General features: G+C 43.0%; 1 protein-coding gene across 1 annotated transcript in view; it reads right to left on the bottom strand.

Moving 5' to 3' along the window:
• The window catches only part of SLC25A46 (solute carrier family 25 member 46), a 39,755-nt gene that overhangs the window by 13,520 nt on the left and 2,395 nt on the right, over positions 1-23,840 (bottom strand). Inside the window, exons 2-6 of the mRNA XM_077817305.1 lie at positions 19,562-19,604; positions 16,721-16,778; positions 16,018-16,095; positions 14,976-15,076; positions 1,834-1,890 (exon numbers count right to left, since the gene is read on the bottom strand). Of these exons, the coding sequence (XP_077673431.1) occupies positions 1,834-1,890; positions 14,976-15,076; positions 16,018-16,095; positions 16,721-16,778; positions 19,562-19,604 (337 nt within the window). The remainder of the gene's footprint in view (positions 1-1,833; positions 1,891-14,975; positions 15,077-16,017; positions 16,096-16,720; positions 16,779-19,561; positions 19,605-23,840) is intronic.

Raw genomic sequence — 23,840 nt, 5'->3', positions numbered from 1 at the left:
GGCTCCATGTCTAGTTGGCAGCCGGTGTCAAGTGGAGTGCCCCAGGGGTCGGTCCTGGGGCCGGTTTTGTTCAATATCTTCATAAATGATCTGGAAGATGGTATGGATTGCACTCTCAGCAAATTTGCGGATGATACTAAACTGGGAGGAGTGGTAGATACGCTGGAGGGCAGGGATAGGATACAGAGGGACCTAGACAAATTGGAGGATTGGGCCAAAAGAAATCTGATGAGGTTCAATAAGGATAAGTGCAGGGTCCTGCACTTAGGACGGAAGAACCCAATGCACAGCTACAAACTAGGGACCGAATGGCTAGGCAGCAGTTCTGCGGAAAAGGACCTAGGGGTGACAGTGGACGAGAAGCTGGATATCAGTCAGCAGTGTGCCCTTGTTGCCAAGAAAGCCAATGGCATTTTGGGATGTATAAGTAGGGGCATAGCGAGGAGATCGAGGGATGTGATCGTCCCCCTCTACTCGACATTGGTGAGGCCTCATCTGGAGTACTGTGTCCAGTTTTGGGCCCCACACTACAAGAAGGATGTGGATAAATTGAAAAGAGTCCAGCGAAGGGCAACAAAAATGATTAGGGGTCTGGAACACATGACTTATGAGGAGAGGCTGAGGGAACTGGGATTGTTTAGTCTGCAGAAGAGAAGAATGAGGGGGGATTTGATAGCTGCTTTCAGCTACCTGAGAGGTGGTTCCAGAGAGGATGGTTCTAGACTATTCTCAGTGGTAGAAGAGGACAGGACAAGGAATAATGGTCTCAAGTTGCAGTGGGGGAGGTTTAGGTTGGATATTAGGAAAAACTTTTTCACTAGGAGGGTCGTGAAACACTGGAATGCGTTGCCTAAGGAGGTGGTGGAATCTCCTTCCTTACAAGTTTTTAAGGTCAGGCTTGACAAAGCCCTGGCTGGGATGATTTAATTGGGGATTGGTCCTGCTTTTGAGCAGGGGGTTGGACTAGATGACTTCCTGAGGTCCCTTCCAACCCTGATATTCTATGATTTGCTAAGGGCCACAAATAACCATAGGCCATGGATCAGATTAGGAACTTTAAGAAGGAATAATTAAATTCCTACAATGTTCTGTGTGTATTTCTTACGGTACACCTACACTGCACACAACTTTCAGTGGCATGTATAGTACATACACTATATGCCCCTGTCCCCAACAGTTATACACAGCATTGTAGAAGGTGAGGCACTGCTTGTGCAAGTAGAGTAAGGACATGACTGAACCCTGTGGATATGTACCTGGGTATATACCCTACTCACCCAAGCAGTGCCTCCCTGTCCTGCTGCCTCCAGCGCAGTGAAAGACTCTGGCAGTAGGGACAAGCTCCAGCAGCTCCCCACACCAGAGCTTTTCATTGACACACAGCAATACATAGCAGTGTGGATGCAGACTGCTTTTTAATGTTGCGTGTACCTACACATACCCTACGTGCCACTGCCAGTGGAGTGCAGTGAAGATGTAGCCTTACACAGCTTATTTGGGACCATCCACACATAATCTGAATTTCTCATTTGCAGCGAAGAGCACCTTTTGAAAATCCACAAAACTACCATCATCATCCTGGCAAATCTCAAAGCCTCCTTGCAGACTGAATGCCACCTGGATTGATCTCTATCTAGGTCCATAAGGTAGTTGGCTGAATAGTCAGTTTATGTATGTCATTGGTGATCTTATTACACCACTGAAACTTTTGGCAACCACATGCTTGCTGGCTCTGTAGTGGCATTCTTTGGTCTTCTATCCTAAGAACATATGTTTATATATACACATCTTATCATAAGAGTACTATCAGTTTTTAGCAAGAGCCACACTTACCTTTTCAGTAGAAGGTGTCCTCCTATTTGTCTGAGGCTCCATTTATGTGAAAGTTCCCTAAAAGTTAAAGCAGAATTTACCTGTAAAATCCAAAGACAGAAAACCCCAAGCATTTATTTCACCACTCTAACAGAATTTTAAAACATCAGTTTGATAATTAGGGTCTACGCATGTCCTCCACTACAGCTAATGGAAAGATCATGCTTAGCTTGTATAAATTATATTTTTTAAATTAGATATTTTGATTGGTTAGGACTGCTGGATATTCTAAGAGGAAAATAAGTGATGTGTATTTATCTGTTTGTAGCTCAATATGTACTAAATTGTTACACAATCATTACTGTATGGAAAATTGCAACATTCTGAAGCAAATTTGGTTTTGTTCTCTATTCCTACGTGAACAGTGATTTTTAGACACCAGTCTTCCTTTACTACCCTAGAATTACTGAAAATTGGCTAGCTACATTTGAAATGCTTGTTCTATTTCTTGAGGTTACATTTGTCTAGTTTTCATTCTTCTTCTAGAATGCTATTATATTCTCATACTTTACTAGCTCTGAAGGGCTAATTGGACTTCAGACATTTCAACTATCTAACAGACAAAGTCTCAGGCCTGCAGCTGTGTAGTAATTCTGCAAACGCTAAGAAACACAAATTATTCAGATTTGGACCCGTTTTAACTATTTCCTGCTTTTTCATGCAAAACCTGAATTAACCTCTAAAAGTAGTATATTCTAAATGCATACTTCAAAACATGGTTAGTTAATATCAACTACAGTCTATTAAACTGATAATATATCACAACATTAATTAGGGATGGCACCAGACAGCAGTAAATTTGCTAATCAATCTCAAAATTACTTAAGGTTAAAGAGGTTCCAATTTGATAGGTCAGACATACTGGACTGTCAATTTGTATTTTTTCTGCTGGAAAATAATAGACTTTAAATTACATTCAGCTTCATTCTTGTCAAAGAATCACACTCAGCAGCATGACAGCAACTCTAAGATACTAGACCACGTTACTGTACTGAGCACGCTACTATATGGAGCAGAGATTTGGCTGACAAGAGTGGCTAACAACGAGAGTGGAAACTGCCCATTACCAGAAGTCTGAGGAAGATTCTACACATTTTGTGGAAAGATAAAACAATAAATGCACAAGCAAGCAAGCCAACGGAGCAGGACATGCTAGGAAATATCAAAGAAAGACTACTCAGGTGGTTGGGACATGTATACCAGATGGGAGACATGCTAAGCAACCACTGAACTGGGAACCTGAAAGAGGAAAGAGAAAGCAAGGAACGCCAAGGAAGAACTGGCAGAAGACAGTAACAGAAGATACAGAATGCATTGGCATCACCTGGGAAGAAGTGAGCAACTGTAAAGAATGGGCGACCTGGACTGTCCAATGTGTCAGCTGCACGCCACTGTGCACGTGCAGAATTCATGTGTCCTACAGATAGAGCCGTCCCTTGGGTAGGGTGAATTGTGGTGACTGCTCCAGACCCTGTACTTTGGGGGGGCTACCGTGCTTTGAAAAAAATCGGGACTGTCCCAATATTTAGCCCTCTGTCCCGTGTCCCAAATGATGTATGATCGGAACGCCATTTGTCCTGACATTCAGGTGAGGAGGCGGGCAGGGACGTGAGGTGGGAGGGTGAGCAGGGTGAGGAGGTGAACGGGGAGGTGGGTGAGGAGGAGGATGGACTGGCGGAAGGGGGGATGCACCAGGTGGAAGGTGAGGAGACTAGTGGGGAGGTGAGCAGTGGGCAGATGGCGACAAGGAGAGCAGTGGGCAGACGGGCGGAGGTCGTGGTGGTGAGGAAGCGAGAGGCGGCCAAGATGGATGGATGGTGAGGAGACTAGCACAGAGGCTGATTTGTCTCGGGCCCTGCACCCCCCTAGGGATGGCACTGCCCGCAGATTTTATTTTTCTCTGCAGAAAATACATTCTGCTGGAAAGGCTCTGCAGTTACAGCTATTGCTCACCAGGGGCTGCTATGGTGTCAGAACAGAGGCAGCAGGCTCACAGCTCACTGGCCTTAGAAGTCAGCAGCCGATAGGGAGAGAGCAGAGGCTGTGTTCGTCACAGCACCCTGCCTGTGGGGCCAGGGGATATGCGTCAGGGCGGGGAAGGACAGACAGAGCAGGGTATGTGGGGCTGCTGGGGGGGGGTGTCACCTAGATTGGGGTTCAGAAGGGCTAGCAGGCAAGCTGAGGGTGAATGAGAATGGGGGTGCAGGACACCTTGGGATGGGGGAGGGGTGGCGGAGTGTGGGTGCAGGGACACATGGGGATGGGGGTCAGAGGAGCAGGGACACACTGGGGACGGGGGCAGATGTGCCTGACTGACTGGGAGAGGCTAGGGGTCAGCCAGGGTCTGCATGAGGGAGGCTCCCCCACTCCCCAGATATGTTCCATACTTTTCTCATTCACACCCAACAACCCTTCAGGTTCACTCCCAGGCTCTTCCCAGCAATTACTTCCCTCTCCCTCAGCTCCTCCATTATCTCAGACTCTCCCAAGCCTTTGCACTGCTTCTGAGGAGGCCGGAACGTATCTATGTCGCAGTTTAAATGAATTGCTACTTAAACTTCTGTATTAATATGCCTACTAAGAAATCTGTTTGTCAAAAAAACCCATTTCCTAAATCTTTTTTGTTGTCTGTATTGTTACAGACATACCCTGCTGACAGATATTTTGAAATAAAATTACCGAAATAATTGAAACTGGCATTATCACATTGTGTTATTTTGACCCATTTATCTCAATGAGATGCTCTGAAAGAGAATATATCCAGTGGCGATAAATAGAGCCTGAAACAATAGTTCTAAGATGTGTGAACTGCTCCATTCATGTTCATGAGCGTTCCTTCCCCACTCTCCACAGTGCTGGACAGTCTGATGTTTGTCAAGCATATCCATTCTCAGGAGCATGTTCTTTATGCATGCTCTGAGCATGTCTACACTTAAAACACTACCTACACAAATGGCAGGGCTTCTCCCAACAGCGCAGGTAATCCATCTCCTTGAGAAATGGTAGCTAGGTCTAGAATTCTACTGTCCAACTAGCACAGTCTACACTAGGGGTTAAGTCAGTATAGCTACACCTCTCAGAGGTGTGGATTTTTCATACCCTGAAAGATGTGGCAATTCTGATGCAAGTTCCTAGTGTAGACTAAGCCTCATACTCTGAGGACGCCTGTTCTAAGCTCCCTACTGAGAGGCTCAGCGATTCCCCATATCCTTGCTCACAACTGAGTGGGAAGAGGATCTCAGACACCCCCAGAAAGGCGAGTGCCCTATGAATCTGGCTCACATGGGGGAGGAGGGTCAGACCCCATAGAATGCCAGGGCCCGCCAGATCCCAGCACACATACAGGGGCAGTGAGCAGAGCTCAAATATCCCTAGGTGTGCAGAGATCCCCAGATCACATGAACATAAGAACAGCCATACTGGGTCAGACCAAAGGTCCATCTAGCCCAGTATTCTGTCTTCCAACACTGGTCAATGCCAGGTGCTTCAGAGAGATTGAACAGAACAGGTAATCATCAAGTAATCCATCCTGTTGCCCATTCTCAGCTTCTGGCAAACAGAGGCTAGGGACACAGTTCCTGCCCATCTTGGCTAAAAGCCACTGATGGATCTATCCTCCACGAATTTATCTAGTTCTTTTTTGAACCCTTTTATAGTCTTGTCCTTCACAACATCCTCTGGCAAAGAGTTCCACAGGTTGACCGTGCATTGTATGAACAAATACTTCCTTCTGTTTGTTTTAAATCTGCTGCCTATTAATTTCATTTGGTGACTCATAGTTCTTGCGTTTTGAGGAGGAGTAAATAACACTTCCTTATTTACTTTCTCCACACCAGTCATGATTTTACAGAAGGGGTTAGGACTTGGAGTTCAGACACCACTAGAAAGGCAAGCACCCTCCAGAACCTGGCTCTAGGGTGGGCAGGGAAGGTGTCACACTCCCGAAGATTAGCAGGGCCCTATATCCTGACACATATATGGGGGCAGGAATGCAGCTCTGACACCATGAGTGGCAGGGACCCACCAAATTCAAACTCACAAAGGTGGGTAGAGAGAGGAGCTCAGATCCCCCAGAAAATAACCTCCCCCTCCGGGAACCTGGCTCACATGAGGGGGGGCAGACAAGAAGGGTCACACCCGTGTAGATCAGCTAGGACTCTGGATCATGGAACATACAAGGAATGGGAATGTGCAGCTGACAGGTGCTCCTGCCCCTATTCTTCCCCCCCTCCACCCCGACACTCATCCCCTTGTCCCCCTTCCCAGTTTCCCGCCCCTCTCACTTGCCCTAGTCCAGATCCCCTCTCCATCACATGATCTCCCAACCCTTTTTAAAAGCCATAGATTTTAAATCCAGGCAGCTTGTATCCAAGAGCTGGCTGAGGAGCTTACTGGACCCTTAATGTTTATTTTCAATGCGTCTTGGAACACCATCAAAGTTCCAGAAGAACGGAAGAAAGCTAACATTGTGCCAATATTTAAAAAGTGTCAATAGGATGACAGATAATTCTAGGCCTGTCAGTCTGACATCGATCCCAGGCAAGATAATGGAGCAGCTGATACAGGACTCAATTAATAAAAAAATTAGAGGATAATGTGACTAATGCCAATGAGCATGGGTTACGGAACACAGAATCTGTCAAACTAACCTGATATACTTTTCTGATGAGATTGCAAGTTTGGTTGATAAAGGTAATAGTGTTGTTGTTACAGAGGTCTATTAGGCGTTTGACTTGGTACTGCACAACATTTTGATTAAATGTTAAATCAAAACCGTGATTTAAAGGGCCTGGGGCTGTGGTACAGGCGGCTGGGAGCGCCGGGCCCTTTAAATCACTGCTGAAGCCCCATGGTAACAGTAGCTGCAGCAACGGCCAGAAGCCCCGAGGCTCTGGCGGCAATTTAAAGGGGCAGGGGCTCTGGCCGCTGCCCGGAGCGGAGGACCCTTTTAAATTGTCGGCCTGGGGAAGCTGCCCCCTGCCAGTACGGTTGGCTGTGTACCGGCTCTTGCTGGTACACTGGACTGGACCGGCTTACTTTCACCTCTGCCTACAATAATCTTGGGACCCCCTTTTGGGTTGGGACCCACAGTTTGAGAAACACTGGATTAAAGGATTAGAAAACATGGCTTAAAGTGTCAGATTTAAGAAGCTCAATCTATTTAGTTTAACAAAGAGAAGGATTAGTGGTGGTGATTGGTCCATAAGTACCTACAAGGGGAACAAATATTTGAGAATGGGCTCTTCAGTATTGCAGAGAAAGGTGTAACACGATCCAATGGCTGGAAGATCCAGCCCGCGGGACTGTCCTGCCCAGCCCCTGAGCTCCTGGCCCGGGAGGCTGGCCCCCAGCCCCTCCCCTGCTGTTCCCCCTCCCCCGCAGCCTCACCTAACCGTGCCACCGGTGCAATGCTCTGAGTGGCGTGGCTGCAGAGCGCAGCCTGACCCAGTGTTCTGTGCTGCGTGGTTATCTGTCCTGGTGCAGCTGCGCTGCCAGCCACTGGTGCTCCAGGCAGCACGGTAAGGGGGCAGGGAGCAGGGAGAGGAGTTTGGATAGAGGGCAGGGGAGTTCGGGGGGGTGGTCGGGAGCCGGGGGTGTGGATAGGGGTTGGAGCGGTCAGAGGGCGGGGAACATGGGTCCCGGGGGTGGGGCAGTCAGGAAGGAGAGGAGGGGTTGGATGGGGCAGCGGGGGGCAGTCAGAGGCGGGGATTCCAGGGGCAGTCAGGGGACAGGGAGGGTGGGTGGGGCATGGGTCCTGGGGGGGGAGGGGGCAGTCAGGAAGGAGAGGTGGGGGTTGGATGGGGCGGCGGGGGGGCAGTTAGGGGCGGGAGGTCCGGGGGCGGTCAGGGGACCGAGAGCAGGGGGCCGTCAGGGAACAGGGCGGGTTGGATAGGGCAGGAGTCCCAGGGGAGCCGTCAGGGGGCGAGAAGCAGGGAGGTCAGATGGGGGCGGGGCCGGGCCATGCCTGGCTGTTTGGGGAGGCACAGCCTCCCCTAACTGGCCCTCCATATGATTTCAGGAATCCGATGAAGCCCTCAGGCCAAAAAGTTTGCTGCCTCCCCTCCCCCACCCCAAGCTAGACAGATAAAGACCTGGTCTACAGTACAAAATTAATTTGACCTAATTTACATCGGCAATACAGCCACTGCAGTAATTACATCGCTTGGGCATGTCTACGCTTTGCTCCTTGTGTCAGCAGTGCGCATCCTTACCAAAAGCGCTTGTATCGATTGTACTATCTGTGTGGGACATTGAGGGACAGCTCCTGAAAGCCAGTAACAGTCGATATAAGCAACACAGTGTCTACACCGACACTGCATTGACCTAATTACACTGACCGTGACTCTACACTGCTCAGAGATGTGGTATTATGTTGGCGGCATGACGCAAGATGCCTTGTGTCGACCTAACTCTGTAGTGTAGACCAGGCCTAAATCAGCTTAACTATGTTGCTCATGGCTGTGAAGAATTCACACCCCTGAGCAGCACAGCTAAGCCAACCTGACCTCTAGCGTAGACAGGATTCTTCTGTTGACCTAGCTACCTCCTCTTGGGGAGGTGAATTACCTGTGCCAAGGGAAGAACCCCTCCTGTCAGTGTAGGTAGTGTCCACACTGAAGTACTACAATGGTAGTGATGCAGCATTTCAAGTACAGACAAGCCCTTACACTGGAAATAAGGCACACATTTTTAACAGTGAGGGTAATTAACCATTGGAATAGTTTGCCAAAGGGCAAGGTGGACTCCATTACTGAGGACTTGAAAAATCAAGATTGGATGTTTTTCTAAAAAACGTGTTCTAGAAATTATTTTGGGGAAGCTCTCTAGCCTCTTATACAGGAGGTGAGACTAGATGATCACAACGGTTCCTTCTGGACTTGGAATCTATGATTCCCTCCCTCTATTTCTCCCCACTCTTCCACCCCAAAATCACCTTCCTCTCCAGCAAGCAATTGCTTGTGTAGTTATTTACTTTTTGAAAAACAGCTGTAGTACCTTCAACAAAATAAAGAAAAAACACCCTTTGATAGATGCAGATTGGAGCAACTTGCTTGCTTTGTTTTTTACTTCAGACTTTCTGCCCTGTGTTGGATTTTAACTCTTAAGACGTGGGGTGGTGTTCAGATTTGACCACTGTAACATAACCTCACAGCCACCAGGGGCCTCTGATGTAGAGTTAGTTTTGCAGATAATGTCTCTCGCTGCTCAAGTTCAGTGTAATTTATTAGGCATGTGAATAGATACATGAGCCTTAGCATGCCTAACTGGAGAAGCAAATTTTTCCAAATAATGCTTTTATTTTCTCCAAAGGGCTAGTGGTGACATGCACTCTGTAGGAGTAACCCTTGAGCATTTGAGACCTTGGCGCAATGATGTGTGCCCTGGTTTAATCTACACAGTGAGCAAAAAAAATGTTGCCAAGAACGTGTCAACTTTACAAAAAGGTATCTTGCTCTTCCCTCTTCCCCCCTGGGGAATGCATCTCAGGAATCCTTTGGTGTAATGGCCCAAATTTGGATTGCTGACCATACCCTGTGGCACACCAAATTTTAAGGCAATATGATTAACCGTATGGATTTTATAGCATTTAGGACAGACAAGAGCAAAACAGAAAGCTGGTCTTAATCTTAACTACAGAACAGCTGTCATTCTGCTATAAGAGCCATGCTCCATAAAGTGGAAGTTGGCCCCACCCTGTCAATGTGTCTTAACTTTAACAAGGAGACACCACTTCTAGGGAGTATGTTCAGTTTTCATGTCCATTGAGTCCTTAGCTTCTCTGCTGAGACTCCCAACACAAGTGTCAATTATGGGGTATTTTTGGTGATGACACTGGGAATTGGATTAAGACCAATATATCAGAAATGGTTTCCAAGTGGCAAGAGACTCCAATTCACTACTAGCTCTCTGAATCTCACTGCTGGTAAAGTTTGCAGATGACACAAAGATTGGTGGAGTGGTAAATAAGGACAGGTCAATTATATCAAGTGATCTGGATAGCGTCGTAAACTGGGTTCATTCAAGTTAGGGTGGATAAAAAGATTTTTGAAAAAAGATTTTTTGATTTAAATTATAATAGATTTATTTTAAAAAATAAACCTGTTTAAAATGAAAACTGAATTTAATACTAAATATGGTAAGACCTAAACTACTTATAATTTAGTTGTAAATGTGGAACATATATTGCTTAGAGAAGTTTATGTATCCAAAACGTTTAAGGTTGTTTTGTTTAATAAAAATACATTTTATATGATGTTGTGTGTGTTTAAATTCCAGTTACCATCCTAATAGTTTGACATAAGCCATGAGCAAAAGGTTGATTATCTAGTAAATAAGCCATATATCACTCACCATTTGCTAACATACTAAAAATGTACAAATTAATAAGAATCTGAAAATATTAAACTATATAATTGCTTAAATAAATTTGTATAGTGACAGTGTACCATTCTAGGTAGAAACATGATGTACCAAATCTAGTATAAAGGCTCAATTAAGTTGGAAAACAACATGCTTTAATGGCTATATCAACCAACGAGAATGCGTCTCTCTTTAGAAAATAACTGAAGTACACAAGGTAAGTTGATTAAAATCAAATGATTTAAAATTAGGCTTTCCACTTGGTAATTTAAATCAATCCACTCCACTCAAATTACTGTATTGAAGAGAACTCAACTTGTGTTTCAGTCTAGCAGACAAAGTTATAACAGGATTAAACATCTGGAAGCTGAAACTAGACATTCAGAAACTGCCAATAAGGTGCATGCTTTTAACAGTTAGGGTAATGAACCATTAGAATAATTTAACCAAAGATGTGGCGTACCCCATCACTTGAAGTTTTTACATGACGACTTCCAAAAACCTATCTATCTCAACTAGAAGTTACAGGCATGGTGCAGAAACTACTATGTGAAATTCAACAGCACATATTAAGCACAAAGTCAGACCAGATGATCATAAGGTACCTTCCAGCCTTAGTAATCTATAACCAACCCAATCCAACTTAAATCAGAATTTAAAAAAACCCGAGACTACTCTAAATTACCCAAAATCAACAACAGATGAGATCCTACCTAGCCAATGTCAATCGCTAAGGGCTCTTAACATCACAGCTTGCACCTGAAGCATGCTACATGTTGTTATTTAAACTAGCCTGAAGAAGCTCTACAATGAGATTGATGGGAACCAAAAATAGATACTCTTGGATTGCCCTGCCTACTGTGTCAAAAAGCTACATTGCCCCCAATTCTCTAATAGACCTTTCAAGGATCTGCCCTTCTTGATTTAAGAAGGGCGTAATCACTTTCCCTGCATTTTCCAGTAACTTTAACTTTCCCCTGAAGAGCTAGGCTTTATGCACCAATTTAGATCTGGAACCTGAATTTGCATGAACAAGTCCTCTGCCTTGGCACACATTGACGATACGCTTTTACCCTTTCACTGGTGTCTGTGTGTTAAGGGAACTGGTGGAAGTGTATATTCCATCAACCTACTCCACAGGAATAGAGACCCCAGTGTGGTCATACATTCATGAACTATAAACATGCAAGAGGCAGTTCTACCTGCAAGCTAGAAGAACTATGCATGAGTGCTGTCACTTCTCTATTAAGCTGACTGGTAGAATGGATCACTGATCAGCATCTTTTATTTCTGTCCACAAAGTAAGAACTCTCATCCAGGGACTCATTTGTCACCTTAAGTACTGCAAACTCCTCCTCTCTGGGTGACCTTACACCCATCTTATCCCCCCCAATCCATTCAAACAGCAACTAAGATAGTTTTCTTTTCTCATTGTTCTGACCAGGCCATCGTCCCCTTTTCTGTATCCTTCCACTGACTCTCCACTTCCACTGCATCAGGCTCTAGCTTCCGCCATCACTTTTGGAGTCCTTTACAACTTTGCCCTTCCCTACTTACCTATTCTCTTATTGTTTCATCATTCCACCTTCTTTCCTCATGACATCACTGTGACCCTAAAAACCCTTCAATGCCAACAGGAAAATAATTCACTATTTGGTAACTAACTCCTGAGAGGCCTGACAAAATCACTACACCCAACACATTGCTTTCATAATATTTACCCAAAGAAGCTTAAGTGAGGTCTCTAATAAAAGCTTGTGTCATACTGGTTCTCAATCATTGTGAGATGTATGTACGGATAATATTTAAGGAATTGTGTATGTATACTGAAAGGTACGGTTTAAAGTCTGAATCAAAGCAGGGTTGTCAAGCAGGTTTTAACCAAAGGATGTATGTTCACCTGCCTCCTCGGTTCACATATAAAATAGGCATTGTAAGCCAACTCAATTTACACATGATGTCAATACGAGGATGTGAAAGCAAAATGGAGCTAGCACACCAAAGAATAAACCATGGGGGTCATCCTGACTCTGGGGCCCAAAACCAATGAACTTTGGCAATATAAAGAGAAGGCAAAAGGACACTTTTTTGTCCTTGACTGAGGAAGCAAAAAGGACAATGCTTCTTGCATTCATGAAAGAGGGATCCCAGCCATGATGGTTGGAGATGCTGGGAGAGTGCTTTAGGTGAGAAACTACTTTAGACAAGGGTTTAGCCCGTTACAGTTAAGTCTAGACTCTAGGAAGCATGCTATACTTTGTTTTATATGCGACAATTTCTGTTTCCATTTTTATCCTCTCTCTCTCAAAATCTTAGCCTTTGATAATAAACTTACGAGTGTTTATAAACTACCGTGAGGATCGTTGAGAAAACGCAAGGCGCTGTTGACAGGCCAAAAGGTAGAACCTTGTACTGATAGTGGTCTGTGTCCAAAGCAAATCTCAGAGAACGCCTGTGGGCAGGCTGTATTGTAACATGAAAATAAGCATCCCGCAGGTTGAGGGCTGAAAACCAGTCCCCCTGCTCCAGTGCCAGTATTACTGTTGTTAAGGTGACCATCTTGAACCTTTGCTTTCTCACAAATTTGTTTAGTCACCTGAGATCAAGGATAGGTCACCATCCCCCACCTTTTCTTTTGTGTTAAAAAACACTTGAGTAAAATCCCTTCCCCCTGTGTTGAGCAGGAACAGTCTCCACTCTATCAAAAGGGAGATCTTCAACCGTATTATGTATCTCCCGTGGAGATGCTGAAGAATTAAACCATGAGGCTTGTCGCATAACAACAGCTGTAGTGGTGGACCTGGCGGCCGTGTCAGCAGCGTCCAGTGAGATCTGTAGAGCGGTGCGTGAAATCATCTGTCCTTCAGAGATCAGAGAATTAAATTGTTGCCTCTTTCCCTCAGGAACGTTATTAATAAAGTCCATACATTTGCCATAGTTCCTGTGATCGTATTTGGCAAGTAATGCCTCATAATTCGCCACTCTAAATTAAAGCATGAAAGAGTATACTTTGCAGCCGAATAGGTCCAACCTCTTACTCTCCTTATCGAAGAGGTGAATTGAAAGTGTCCCGTTGGTTGGCTGCTTTCACTACCAGCAGGTTGGGTGCTGGGCGTGTGAAGAGAAATTCCAATCCCTTGGAGGGAATGTAGTATTTTCAGTCCGCCCTTTTGCGGGTTCAGGGTATTGTGGCTGGAGTTTTGCACACTGTCTTGGCAGGTTCCATGATAGCCCCATTGATTGGCAATGCTATCGTGGAGGAGGAAGATGTCTGTAAGATACCAGTTAACTCATGTTGAGTTTCTGGCACTTCCTCCAGAGCAATCTTAAGCTCATTAGCCACGTTTTTGAACAAGTCTTAGAAGTGGGTAAAGTCATCTGCCATGGCTGGTGGTGGAGGCATAATAGCCTTATCCAGTGAGGAGGATGAATTGTTGTTGGTTGGCAAGGTGTCGGGAGCAGTGTCCTCTTCCTGCTCTGCCATGGGTTCCTCCCGTGTGTTCGCTGCTACAGCCTCCAAAGGTGGAGGCGGGGATCTGGTGTTTTCCCTTCATGGGCTGGGGCACCTGTTATAGTGCCTTCTGCAACACCCCCAGGGACTCCAATGTGGCCAGCGGCCAGGAAAGGGCATGGGCGGTCCCATGCATGGGTGGCAATACCAAGGTGGCATATCATGAGCGTATGTGGACCGTGATCGTAGTGGGTCAAGCAGCAACAAGTGTCCTGATTGGGGCAGAATGGCGATGGGAGAATACCCCTTCAACCTCCTCATCTCTCCGCGGTCGGGGAGACCAACACATCCTTATAGTGCAGGAAATGGCATGGTGTCGAGAGGGTCAGTGCCAAAGGGCAGGGCGCTGATTACACCAGCAGTGTGGTGTGCTGAGTCAGTGCCGATGTAGCTTGTGCTGGCACCGTCGTGCTAGCGGCATTAGTCTGTGGCGCGGAAATAGGAGCGGTTGCTGGTGCCATCTCCTTTGGAACTACCAATGGTGCTGGGGTGGAGGCAGGCAGCTTAGAGCCATTAGCCTCAGCACCGGAGTGGTGAGTGCCAGCCCTGGCCACCTCGCACACGGTGCTGAAGGTGCCCAGTGTGTTGCAGGTGCTGAGCCGCGGTGAGGCCAGCATTGATGGAACGATTTGGTCAGTGACCGTTTTGTGCTGATCTGCTCTCTATGAGGTGAGGAAGATGGCTCTCACTTTTATGACCAACTCTACTTCTCACTGGTTTAATACCCACTTAACAGAGGTATCTAACAATGCTTATATAGAGAAGGGAGAAAGCGGAGAGGAAGGTGGACTCTCCTATTCACGGTGTCTTCCTAGTCTGGAATGTTAGTTCAGACCACTACCTTTACTCTTACTAGAGGCAGTGAAACATCTGACCAGATTTTAATGCCCACCTATCATTTTCACAGTGCAAATATTTGTAATAAAAATAACATGAGCACTGTACACTCTGTATTCTTTGCTGTAAAAGAAATCAATATACTTGAAAATGTAGAAAAATATCCACAAATATTTAATAAATTTCAATTAGTATTCTATTGTTTAACAGTGTGATTAATCACAGTTGGTGATTTAAATCAATCCATTGACTGAAACCACCTAGGGAATATCTAGCGACCATAACAGAATCAAACTTTTAAACAACTCCATATTTTTAATACCTTACATGGTATTCGGTAACAAATGTTAATGTTCGACTTGCTAAATATCACCAAAAAATGAAAGTGTGATACCTTGGCAAGGGTGTAAATTCGCTGATGATGCCTTCTGTTCCCAAGGTTATGCCCTGAACCATGAAGGTGCTCCCCATTCCTTTCCAAAGAGCTTTTGGACCCTGTAATTTAAATTTCCAGTCAGATTCAGTAACACGAAAATTGGTGATAATACATTTCACACTTTTAATAAAATTGTAGAAACAAACTAGAAAGGGGCCCAAATTGAACATTGGATCTGAATGTTTCCAAATTAATGGAATTCAGACCCTGATCTGAACAATGATCATCTCTAAATACTTTTCATACCAATAACACTTTCTATCAGATAACCTGAAGCAGCTTTACAAGCATTAATACATAATGCATACCAAAACTATTGCTGAGAGACTTAATCTCCATATTTCCGCTGGGCAAAATGAGGTACAGAAAGACTAAGTGATTTATCCCAAATCACCCAGCCTGCCCTCTGCAAACCCAGAAATACATTCTCATCTTTTAACTAGTCTTGGACTTTAGACACAAAATCATCCGTCTATTGTAATAACATGGATATTTATGTTGAATTTTATAGTGGGATTCAGAGTACAGTAGTCTTCCAAAATTTAAAGAGTCACTATTTAATTTTAAATATTCTTTTTATCCACATAAATATCTAATACTTTCTGGAATCCTGCTGAATTCTTGGCCTCACTGACATGTTCTTTTCTTTTTGTGTGTATGTGTGTGTGTGTGTGTGTGTATATATATATATATATATAAATAAATAAAAGCAGAAGTGTTTGTGTGAGTGTGTGTATGTATATACACATACACACACGCACTTTTTTCCAGTAAATATTAAGCACAGTGAAATAAAGTACTAGAGAAAGTGAAGTTCTTTATTGAACTCTTTTTAGTAATTAATAAAAATAAAACTTAGAAAAATATTTTTGTAATGCTCAGCTAGCTTCTAAAAATATTTAGATATAAAGAACACTTCTGTTTCAATAAGTATATATACCACAACTGTATCTACATAATTTTGTTTTATGTATAACTACTGAGGGCTCAAAATACTGACCTGGGTCTTATTGATGCTGTACATAATATTGACAATAGTAAATGGAGTGAGATGATAATTCCGGGCATGATAATTAACCTGTTAAAATATACATGCATGTAATAAAATAAAATGCTGGAATATAACAATTGTTGTTAAAACACTTAGGTGATGAATATTCACTTAAATGTTACAATTTAGACTGCAAGATCATCCAAAACAAGAACTGTTTTCTGAGGCAACTTGAACATTCTTCGTCACTCAAACATTAATAATACTTATTTAAATCTTCACTGCCACTTAAAAGGACATAGATCAAAATTCACTTGCAAATTTAGGTTTAAGCTTTGAAAAAAAAAAAAATCTAAAAAAAAATTTCCTTTTTTTTTTCATTAAAGTCCAAGGGAAAGTCATTTTTAAAAACACCAAAACATTCTACTAGAGCATGAGAGCCCGACAGTAATTTAATTAGTAACCACTTAGACACTATTTTTCTTTGTTTTATGTTTATTATCCAAACTAAAAATACAGCATTAAAAGTGAAAGTAAATTAGATTAACATTTTAATTTAAGTTCTAAAAGTAACATAAGGAAATTTGTTTTTAAACTTTTTACCTGACAGTGTCTACTTAGAAGTCTTAGGCTTCCTTATAACTCTACAATCAGAAAACGTAGAAAGTCTGAAACTAGATTAAGTTCAATTGCAGAATTTAAAAACACGTACCTGACATTGGCGACGTAGAACAATGCAAGGATGTGCCAACACATTTTCTGTAAATAGACTTTAAAAGAGGAGTGTATTTAAAAGTACTGAAAATAAACTGAAACCTATTAATAACGGATATTCTTCTTTAGCAGCAAATTAATATTAGGTTTACAATATTTGGGGAATACACAAAAATACGTCTCAATGTTAGTCCACGTCCTACCAGCAGTTTTTTTCAGAGAGTGAACCACACACTTTCCAACAGGCCAAAAAGTCAGACACTCAGAAACTGATCACCCACTCCGTAGGGGTACACATGTACAAAAATTAATGCTCAGACCCTCCTGCTGTGAATATGAGGAAATACGCAGAGGCACAAAGTGAGTCACCCATGACCGCAGAGCTGGTCAGTGTCAGAACCAAAATTAAAAGCTCCCAACTCCCAGTTTTACAGTCATTCCTCTACACCACGGAGCCCCTCAAAGAAAGAGGACCTTGTTCTATAAGTCTATTAGGTCCCTACAGTATATCAACAGAGGTTGATATGTATGAAGGGGTTCAATAGTTGACCCAAAAACTTCATTCACCAGGCACCTTGAAAAATCTATTGCATTTGACATGGACTTGGACAGACATCGCAATGTGTGTTCTGAGAACAGAATTAATCAGTATATTAAGGTCCACCATTTTCTCAACCAAAAAGAAAAATATAATTCCATACATAAAGATAGCAGCTTTGGATAGTTTTTCCACCCCAATATTACTGCTCTAGCATGCTTTAACATTGTGCTTGGTGATATTTGCGCCTGCTTAGGAAAGATTAATACTACCTGAAAATATTCATTTGAGTGACGAATGCACAAGCACTCTTCACAGAAGCATTTCAGAATTCTCAGAAGTCTCTCCATATTTAACTGCAGATTCTCAGCGACTCCCCTCCCTCCTACCCAGGAGTCAACACTGTCTTAATTCTAGAATCATCTTCTCTAGATTCCTTGCTCTGATTACCCCACAATAAAATTTGAAGGTGTTTCTCCCAACTATAGGTGAGTGGGAAATTACATCTTTATAACTAGTCGGTCTCCAGGTACATATCACTTGGGCTATTTCTCTCTCTAGCTTATCTATACAGCACAGAATTTTAAACGGAGCAAGACTCAGCCTTTTGATTTGTTTGAACAGGATCCCAAGTTGCCAAACAGCACAGACATGCTGATGTTCTTCAGGGGTTCCTTGCATGGAAAACAGACAGCAGCAGAAGTATAGCTACGTTTTCATACTTTGCTCATAATTTGATAGCCTTAAGAAATATAGGTCTAACTCACTGGGGCCCAACTTTGGTCAATATGAAAATCTGTGCAGTCCATGGGATCCATGCTAATAGCTTCAAGCATCCTTTGCCATTTTACACCTCTACCCAGATATAACACAACCTGATATAACACGGGTTCGCATACAACATGGTAAAGCAGGCTCCCCCCCTCGGGTCTGGGAGGCAGGAGCTTTTGGGGGCCTGGGTGATTAGCGGGGGGCTGGGAGCAGCCCGCTCCGTTTCCCTTGCCCCTGCACCAGCCGTGTCACTCGGGGGAGGAGGCTTGGGGGAAGGGACTCCCCCCCACCCCGCACTCACCAGTGGTGGCGGAAGCGAAGCAGTCCGGCCCCAGCCCACTCCACTCCGCCAGCTCTCAGCCGCGGCGCTCCGCTTCCCACCGCAGGTGAGTGCTGGGAGCGTCCTTTTCCCAACCTCCCTGCACTCACCAGCAGCTGCAGAAGGGGAGCAGCTCAGTCCAGCCCGCTCCACTCTGCCAGCTCCCAACCACGGCACTCTGCTTCCCGACGCCAGTGAGTGCGGGGGGGGCGTCCTTTCCCCAACCTCCCCATACTCACCGGCGGCAGGAAGCGGAGCGCCATGGCTGGGAGCTGGTGGAGCGAAGCAGGCTGGGGCCACGTTGCTCTGCTTCCCGCCGCTGCCAGTGAGTGCCTTTCAGGGGGCAGGGGTGTGGATAGGGGTCAGGGCAGTCAGGGGACAGGGAGGTTGGGGTTCTGGGGGTGATTATGGATGGGGGTTCTCTGGAGGGGGTGGTCAGGGCCAAAGGAGCAGGGGGGCCAAAGCAAGTGCGATAGAACGCGGTTTCACATATAATGCGGTAAGATTTTTTGGCTCCCGAGGACCGCGTTATATCAGGGTAGAGGTGTATTTGAAGATAAGAGCCATAGGCTATGAGCTGGAGAGAAGACTGCTGAAAAAGATAATCATTATAATGTTCATTTCTTGGCTGGTTTCATTCAGTGCCAACAGCAATAAAGACATCCCCACTAAACCGAATGGATCCATGTGCACTCATTCTTGTAAATCATCCTTTATACAGAGTCAGTCAAAACTTAAGAAATATAGCACACACTACCTAGTTTACAGTATATTATTCTTCTGCCATTATCTAATCAATATTTTAAGTACTGTTTCTGAGGTTTAAAATTCAAGAACACTGTGCCAATGCAATTCCAGCTAGTTCCACTCATTCTAACACTATTGCTCTCTAAAGTCCAAACATATAAAAGTATTTTTATTGATGTGTGCTTCATGCAAAACATACTGTAGCAACTTATATGCTCCAAGGTTTTCAAAATTCCTATGCTATATATTTTTGTATCAAACCCATCACTGTAGTAACTGAAAGAGCTGCAGTACCTTAGCTTGAGAAAGAAGGTAAGAGAAAACAATTAACTTTGTGCTAGATTTTTAAACCTAGTTAATTAAATGCATATTGTAATTTGAACTCAGGGAGCATGACAGACTACAAAATGTAAAAGCCATAATTATCATTGAAAAATATGTTTTACACAGAACAAAATTCTTACCTGGCAAGGCCAATACCAAAGCCTGCAAATCTATTCAACTGTTCTGAAAGAAACACAATAGAAGATTATGTAGCACTGATATTTACTGCAGAACGGTGAGGAAAGAAACAAGCTGTAATACAGAGTACCAGAGCAACCAATTGTATAGCTTGCTCATTTCAACAAATTCTGAGCACTGCACCACAGTGTACAAAGTATACTACTTTCGGGATAGTTTTGCCAACTCAGCAAAAGTAAAACGTAATTGTCTACCAAAGATTACTTGCAACTGAAGTGCTTGGTTTATAATAACTTGCTGGAGCTCAAATACAAGTAACTTATTTGCCTTAAACTATCTATATGAGGAAAAGGGAGACTGCATGGCTAATGGAACTGGGAACAATTTGACTGACATCTGGGAAAACAAATGGACCCAAATCAATAATGATCAAAAACTGCTACCTAACAGCTGTTCAGCAGCATGTGTGACATGACTATGGTCTCAGTCCAGTTCTTAATGAATAAATGTCAGTACCATAATGCCACTACAAGAACTGGTGTTACAAAAAGTCACAGTGAGTGACCCTTTTACTTCCAGAAGTCCCCTCCACCGGGGGGTTGATTTAGTGGGTCTAGTGAAGCCCCGCTAAATTGACTGTCAATCGCTCTCCGGGCGACTCCAGTACTCCACCGGAACAAGAAACATAAGGTAAATCGATGGGAGAGTTTCTCCCGTCAACCCAACATGGTGTAGACACCACAAAAGGTTGACCCTAAGCTACACTGACTCCAGCTATGTTATTCACATAGCTGGAGTCGCTTAACTTAGGGCAACTGAGCCCCACAGTGTAGACTTGCCCTTGGTCTGCTAAGGCTTTGTGTCTAGTACTGTCAAATGGGAGCTTTTTACTAACACTAAATTCACTTTAAACCTTACGATAGCAGGACACACAAATGTTAGTACTATTAAATGCACAACAAAAAATGTACATTAACTTCTACAGAAAGAGGGGAGATTGAAAAAATTCAACACACTTGCCCAGAATTTCAAATATTTATCTGGTAACCCAAAATACAGATCTATTTGATTGTAATGATTCCATGGAACAGCAAGCTGCTTAGATTGTTTTGATCAATAGTTTCCCAATTAAGACTTACAACTATGGAGTGACTACTTCCAGTCCTAAGGTTTATTTGGTTTTCATTATAAGCCTGATTTTGATCCTCAGTTTCTCAAAACTGAAAATCTTTTCCATCTGAACTTTTGTACATGTTGCCACATGTTTGTACATGTTTGTACATGTAGCCAGCAAAGAATTTATATGGAAAGTTTCAGGTTAGATGAGGAGTTTATGAAACAGAATTTGAAAAGTTAAAGGGTTATCTTAAGAATACAACATGCCTAGCTGTATTTCCGAAAGCTTGGTCTAAAAACCTACAAATCTGTTTTATAAAATAACCCCCGAAGAGATCAAATCATAGGACTTTTTTTTTTTGATAAAGCTGAGTGCAAAATTTTTGAGTTAGTAACCACAGATGTTTCAATGATGCATCCAATCCAAGACGACTTCATGAGTTTTGCCAAAAGCCCAGTGGGGATTAAGTTTTGTTCAGCCCCAATTTTCAAACCTGGATGCCTAAAGTTAGGCTCCTAAATCTATATTTATGTTCCTAGATAAAAAGTAGCCTGAGTTTCAAAGGTGCTGAGTGCCTACAGCTCTGAATGAAGTCAACTTGCAGACACTCAACACTGTTGAAAATTAGGCACTTTTATACAGAAGCTTAGATATGGATTTAAAAGCCTACCTTTAGGCATATAGATTTGAAAATCCTGACTTCAATTCACTAATCTCTTTCCACTTGTAGATACTGTCATAATGTTAACCAACCATTAGTCTTCTCCTACGGAGAGTCTTCCAAACAAGAGTCAGATTCCTCTGCCTGTTGTGTGCCATGATTCCGAGCGGTCAATTGCCCTCACCCAAGCCATCAAGTCGGAACACAAAAAGATTTCTTACCCATTGCAGTAAGCATTTTCTCTCTGCCCCTACAACTTACAAGGCAGAGATAAGAACTTTTGCTCTTTGCCATACAGATACTTATTCTTTGCTTCAGTGGTTCTGCCAGTAGCTCTAGCAAGATAAATAGGTAAGGGCTCCTCCCAACAGTATCTGAGCCAAGAGCTTTCCACCCCAATCCTCTATGGAGAGATTGGAGTCCTTAGCTTGCCAGGTGACATGAATGTTTCCTGCGAGCACTCTTGGATCCTTAGGAGACTCCAGGGAATGAACTTGCACATACTGCCCATACAGCAGAAACAGCTCTCCCCAACTTTGTGTCTGAGAGTCCAAGGCACTGAACCTTCTCTCATAAACAACCATGTTTCAGCAGGTCCCCCCAGAAGGCACAGAAGACAGATGCTATGCTTCTCCTCCAGCAGTAGCACATTCACACTCTCCTCATCCCACACATCACTGAATTATTTTTCAAAAAGTCTTATTAAAAAAAAAGTCAGAAGTACCAAAAGATTGGAGAAAAGCAGTAGTAGGAAATAAGGCAAAGAGTGATTCTGCTGTCTCATAAGTCTAACTTTTACCCCTACTAAAACAATGGAACATTTGAAGAAAAAATCCAAACCTTTGGAGGGTAATAGAACCATTAGCATAAGCTGCATCATTACTGAAATGATGACATTTCCAGTAGCATGCATCATGTGTTAAGCGCTGCACAAGCAGGAGATACAGAAGCAAACAACGGTCAATGCAATTTTTAACTGCTTATGCCAAGATGCATCAGGAAATGACAGTCGCTTGATAAAGAGCTTTGCTACAACTGCATCAGGAATTCAGTGCTCAGTTTTAGGCACCATATTACCAGAAAGATATTTGCAAACCAGAAATAATTCAGGGAGGGGAAGAAAAAAAAAAAAGATCATACATTGAAGGACAGATTAAGGCCTGACCCTGCAAATTGCTGCTCTGAGGCAGAACCCCACTGACTTCAGTAGAGTTCTGTGTGGGCACAGCAGTCTACAGGTACACAATGAACTGCAGAATTGAGACCTACGAGTCACTTAGCTATAAAATGGCAAAGTGGGGGACTTAAAAATATAAATCTACAGAAATATTTTAATACACATACTGGTATTACAAAATAATTGTTTAGAAAAGCATAGAACAACAACTAGAAGTAATGAGATGAAATTGAAGACAGTTCAGGTTGAATATCATTCAATTCAAACAACTATTTTAATTGAAATTTGAAACACTAATTTCCTTTAATATTACGCTTTTATGACTTTGTAATAGACAAACTAAGAGTGCATGAACTACTTGACAATGTCCTTTTAATAAAAATATGGAAACAAAAAGAAGTAAAAGGGTTAGGATTATTATCTTGCATTTCAACAACTTGCTGTTCACAACATTCCTTTTCATATTTTACACACATCATCTCCATTTCAGGAAGACAGAAAATGATAATCCAATTGCAATGACTTCTGTTCCCTTTTGCCAACACTGCCAAGGAACCACTGGAATAGGTGCCTACATCATATTGTCATAACTCCCACCTCCTTCAATAGAAAAAGACTGACAAAACAAGAGGATGTACATTTAAAGGTGACCTATAAATGAGAAATTTGTGTTTGTCCCCTTTTTACTTCTTTATGATGCACAAAGAAGTCCTGAAAGTTTGTGTATTTTTGTTTTAAAAAGTTTATGCCTTGATTCTTGAATTTTGCAGCAAGAAAACTACTATGTTGGTGTGAAACACCAAGAAAATGAAATCTTATTAACTGACTGAAGATTGTTTCATGCTCTTTATAAACTGTTGCAAGACCCATCTATTGTCTCAGATTTTTTAATTGTACTTACAGAAGGTGGGGTATTTATGTTAATTTTGATGCTAATAGTTATATGGATGGCTGAATTTGCATGTGTAAATGTATTGCATTATAAAAGGCTCATGGAGTGTACAACCAGCACTTTTTACTAACAATGTACTTTGTGTGTCTATTATGTGCTTAGCACATACTTTTGGGCACTGTATAAATAATACCTATTTAACTTAAATATACAATCAGAAAAAAACTTCCTTTGTTAAAGATTCAACACCACCATCTCTTCAAGCTCCCAAACCACATTCAGGGGTACCACAGAAGAGAGATCCAGGAAAATAGGGAAAGTGAGATAAAAACAAAACAAAAACTTTTCAGATCTTCTTTATACATCAAACCAAAAAATGCACAAATCCATTTTGCTTTCTTATCTTCAGGTCAACTCAAAGTTTGGTGTTTTTT

This window comes from Eretmochelys imbricata, chromosome 5 (assembly GCF_965152235.1).
Source record: "Eretmochelys imbricata isolate rEreImb1 chromosome 5, rEreImb1.hap1, whole genome shotgun sequence".
Taxonomy (NCBI): domain Eukaryota; kingdom Metazoa; phylum Chordata; order Testudines; family Cheloniidae; genus Eretmochelys; species Eretmochelys imbricata.
This window is presented reverse-complemented; position numbering and strand designations above follow the sequence as displayed.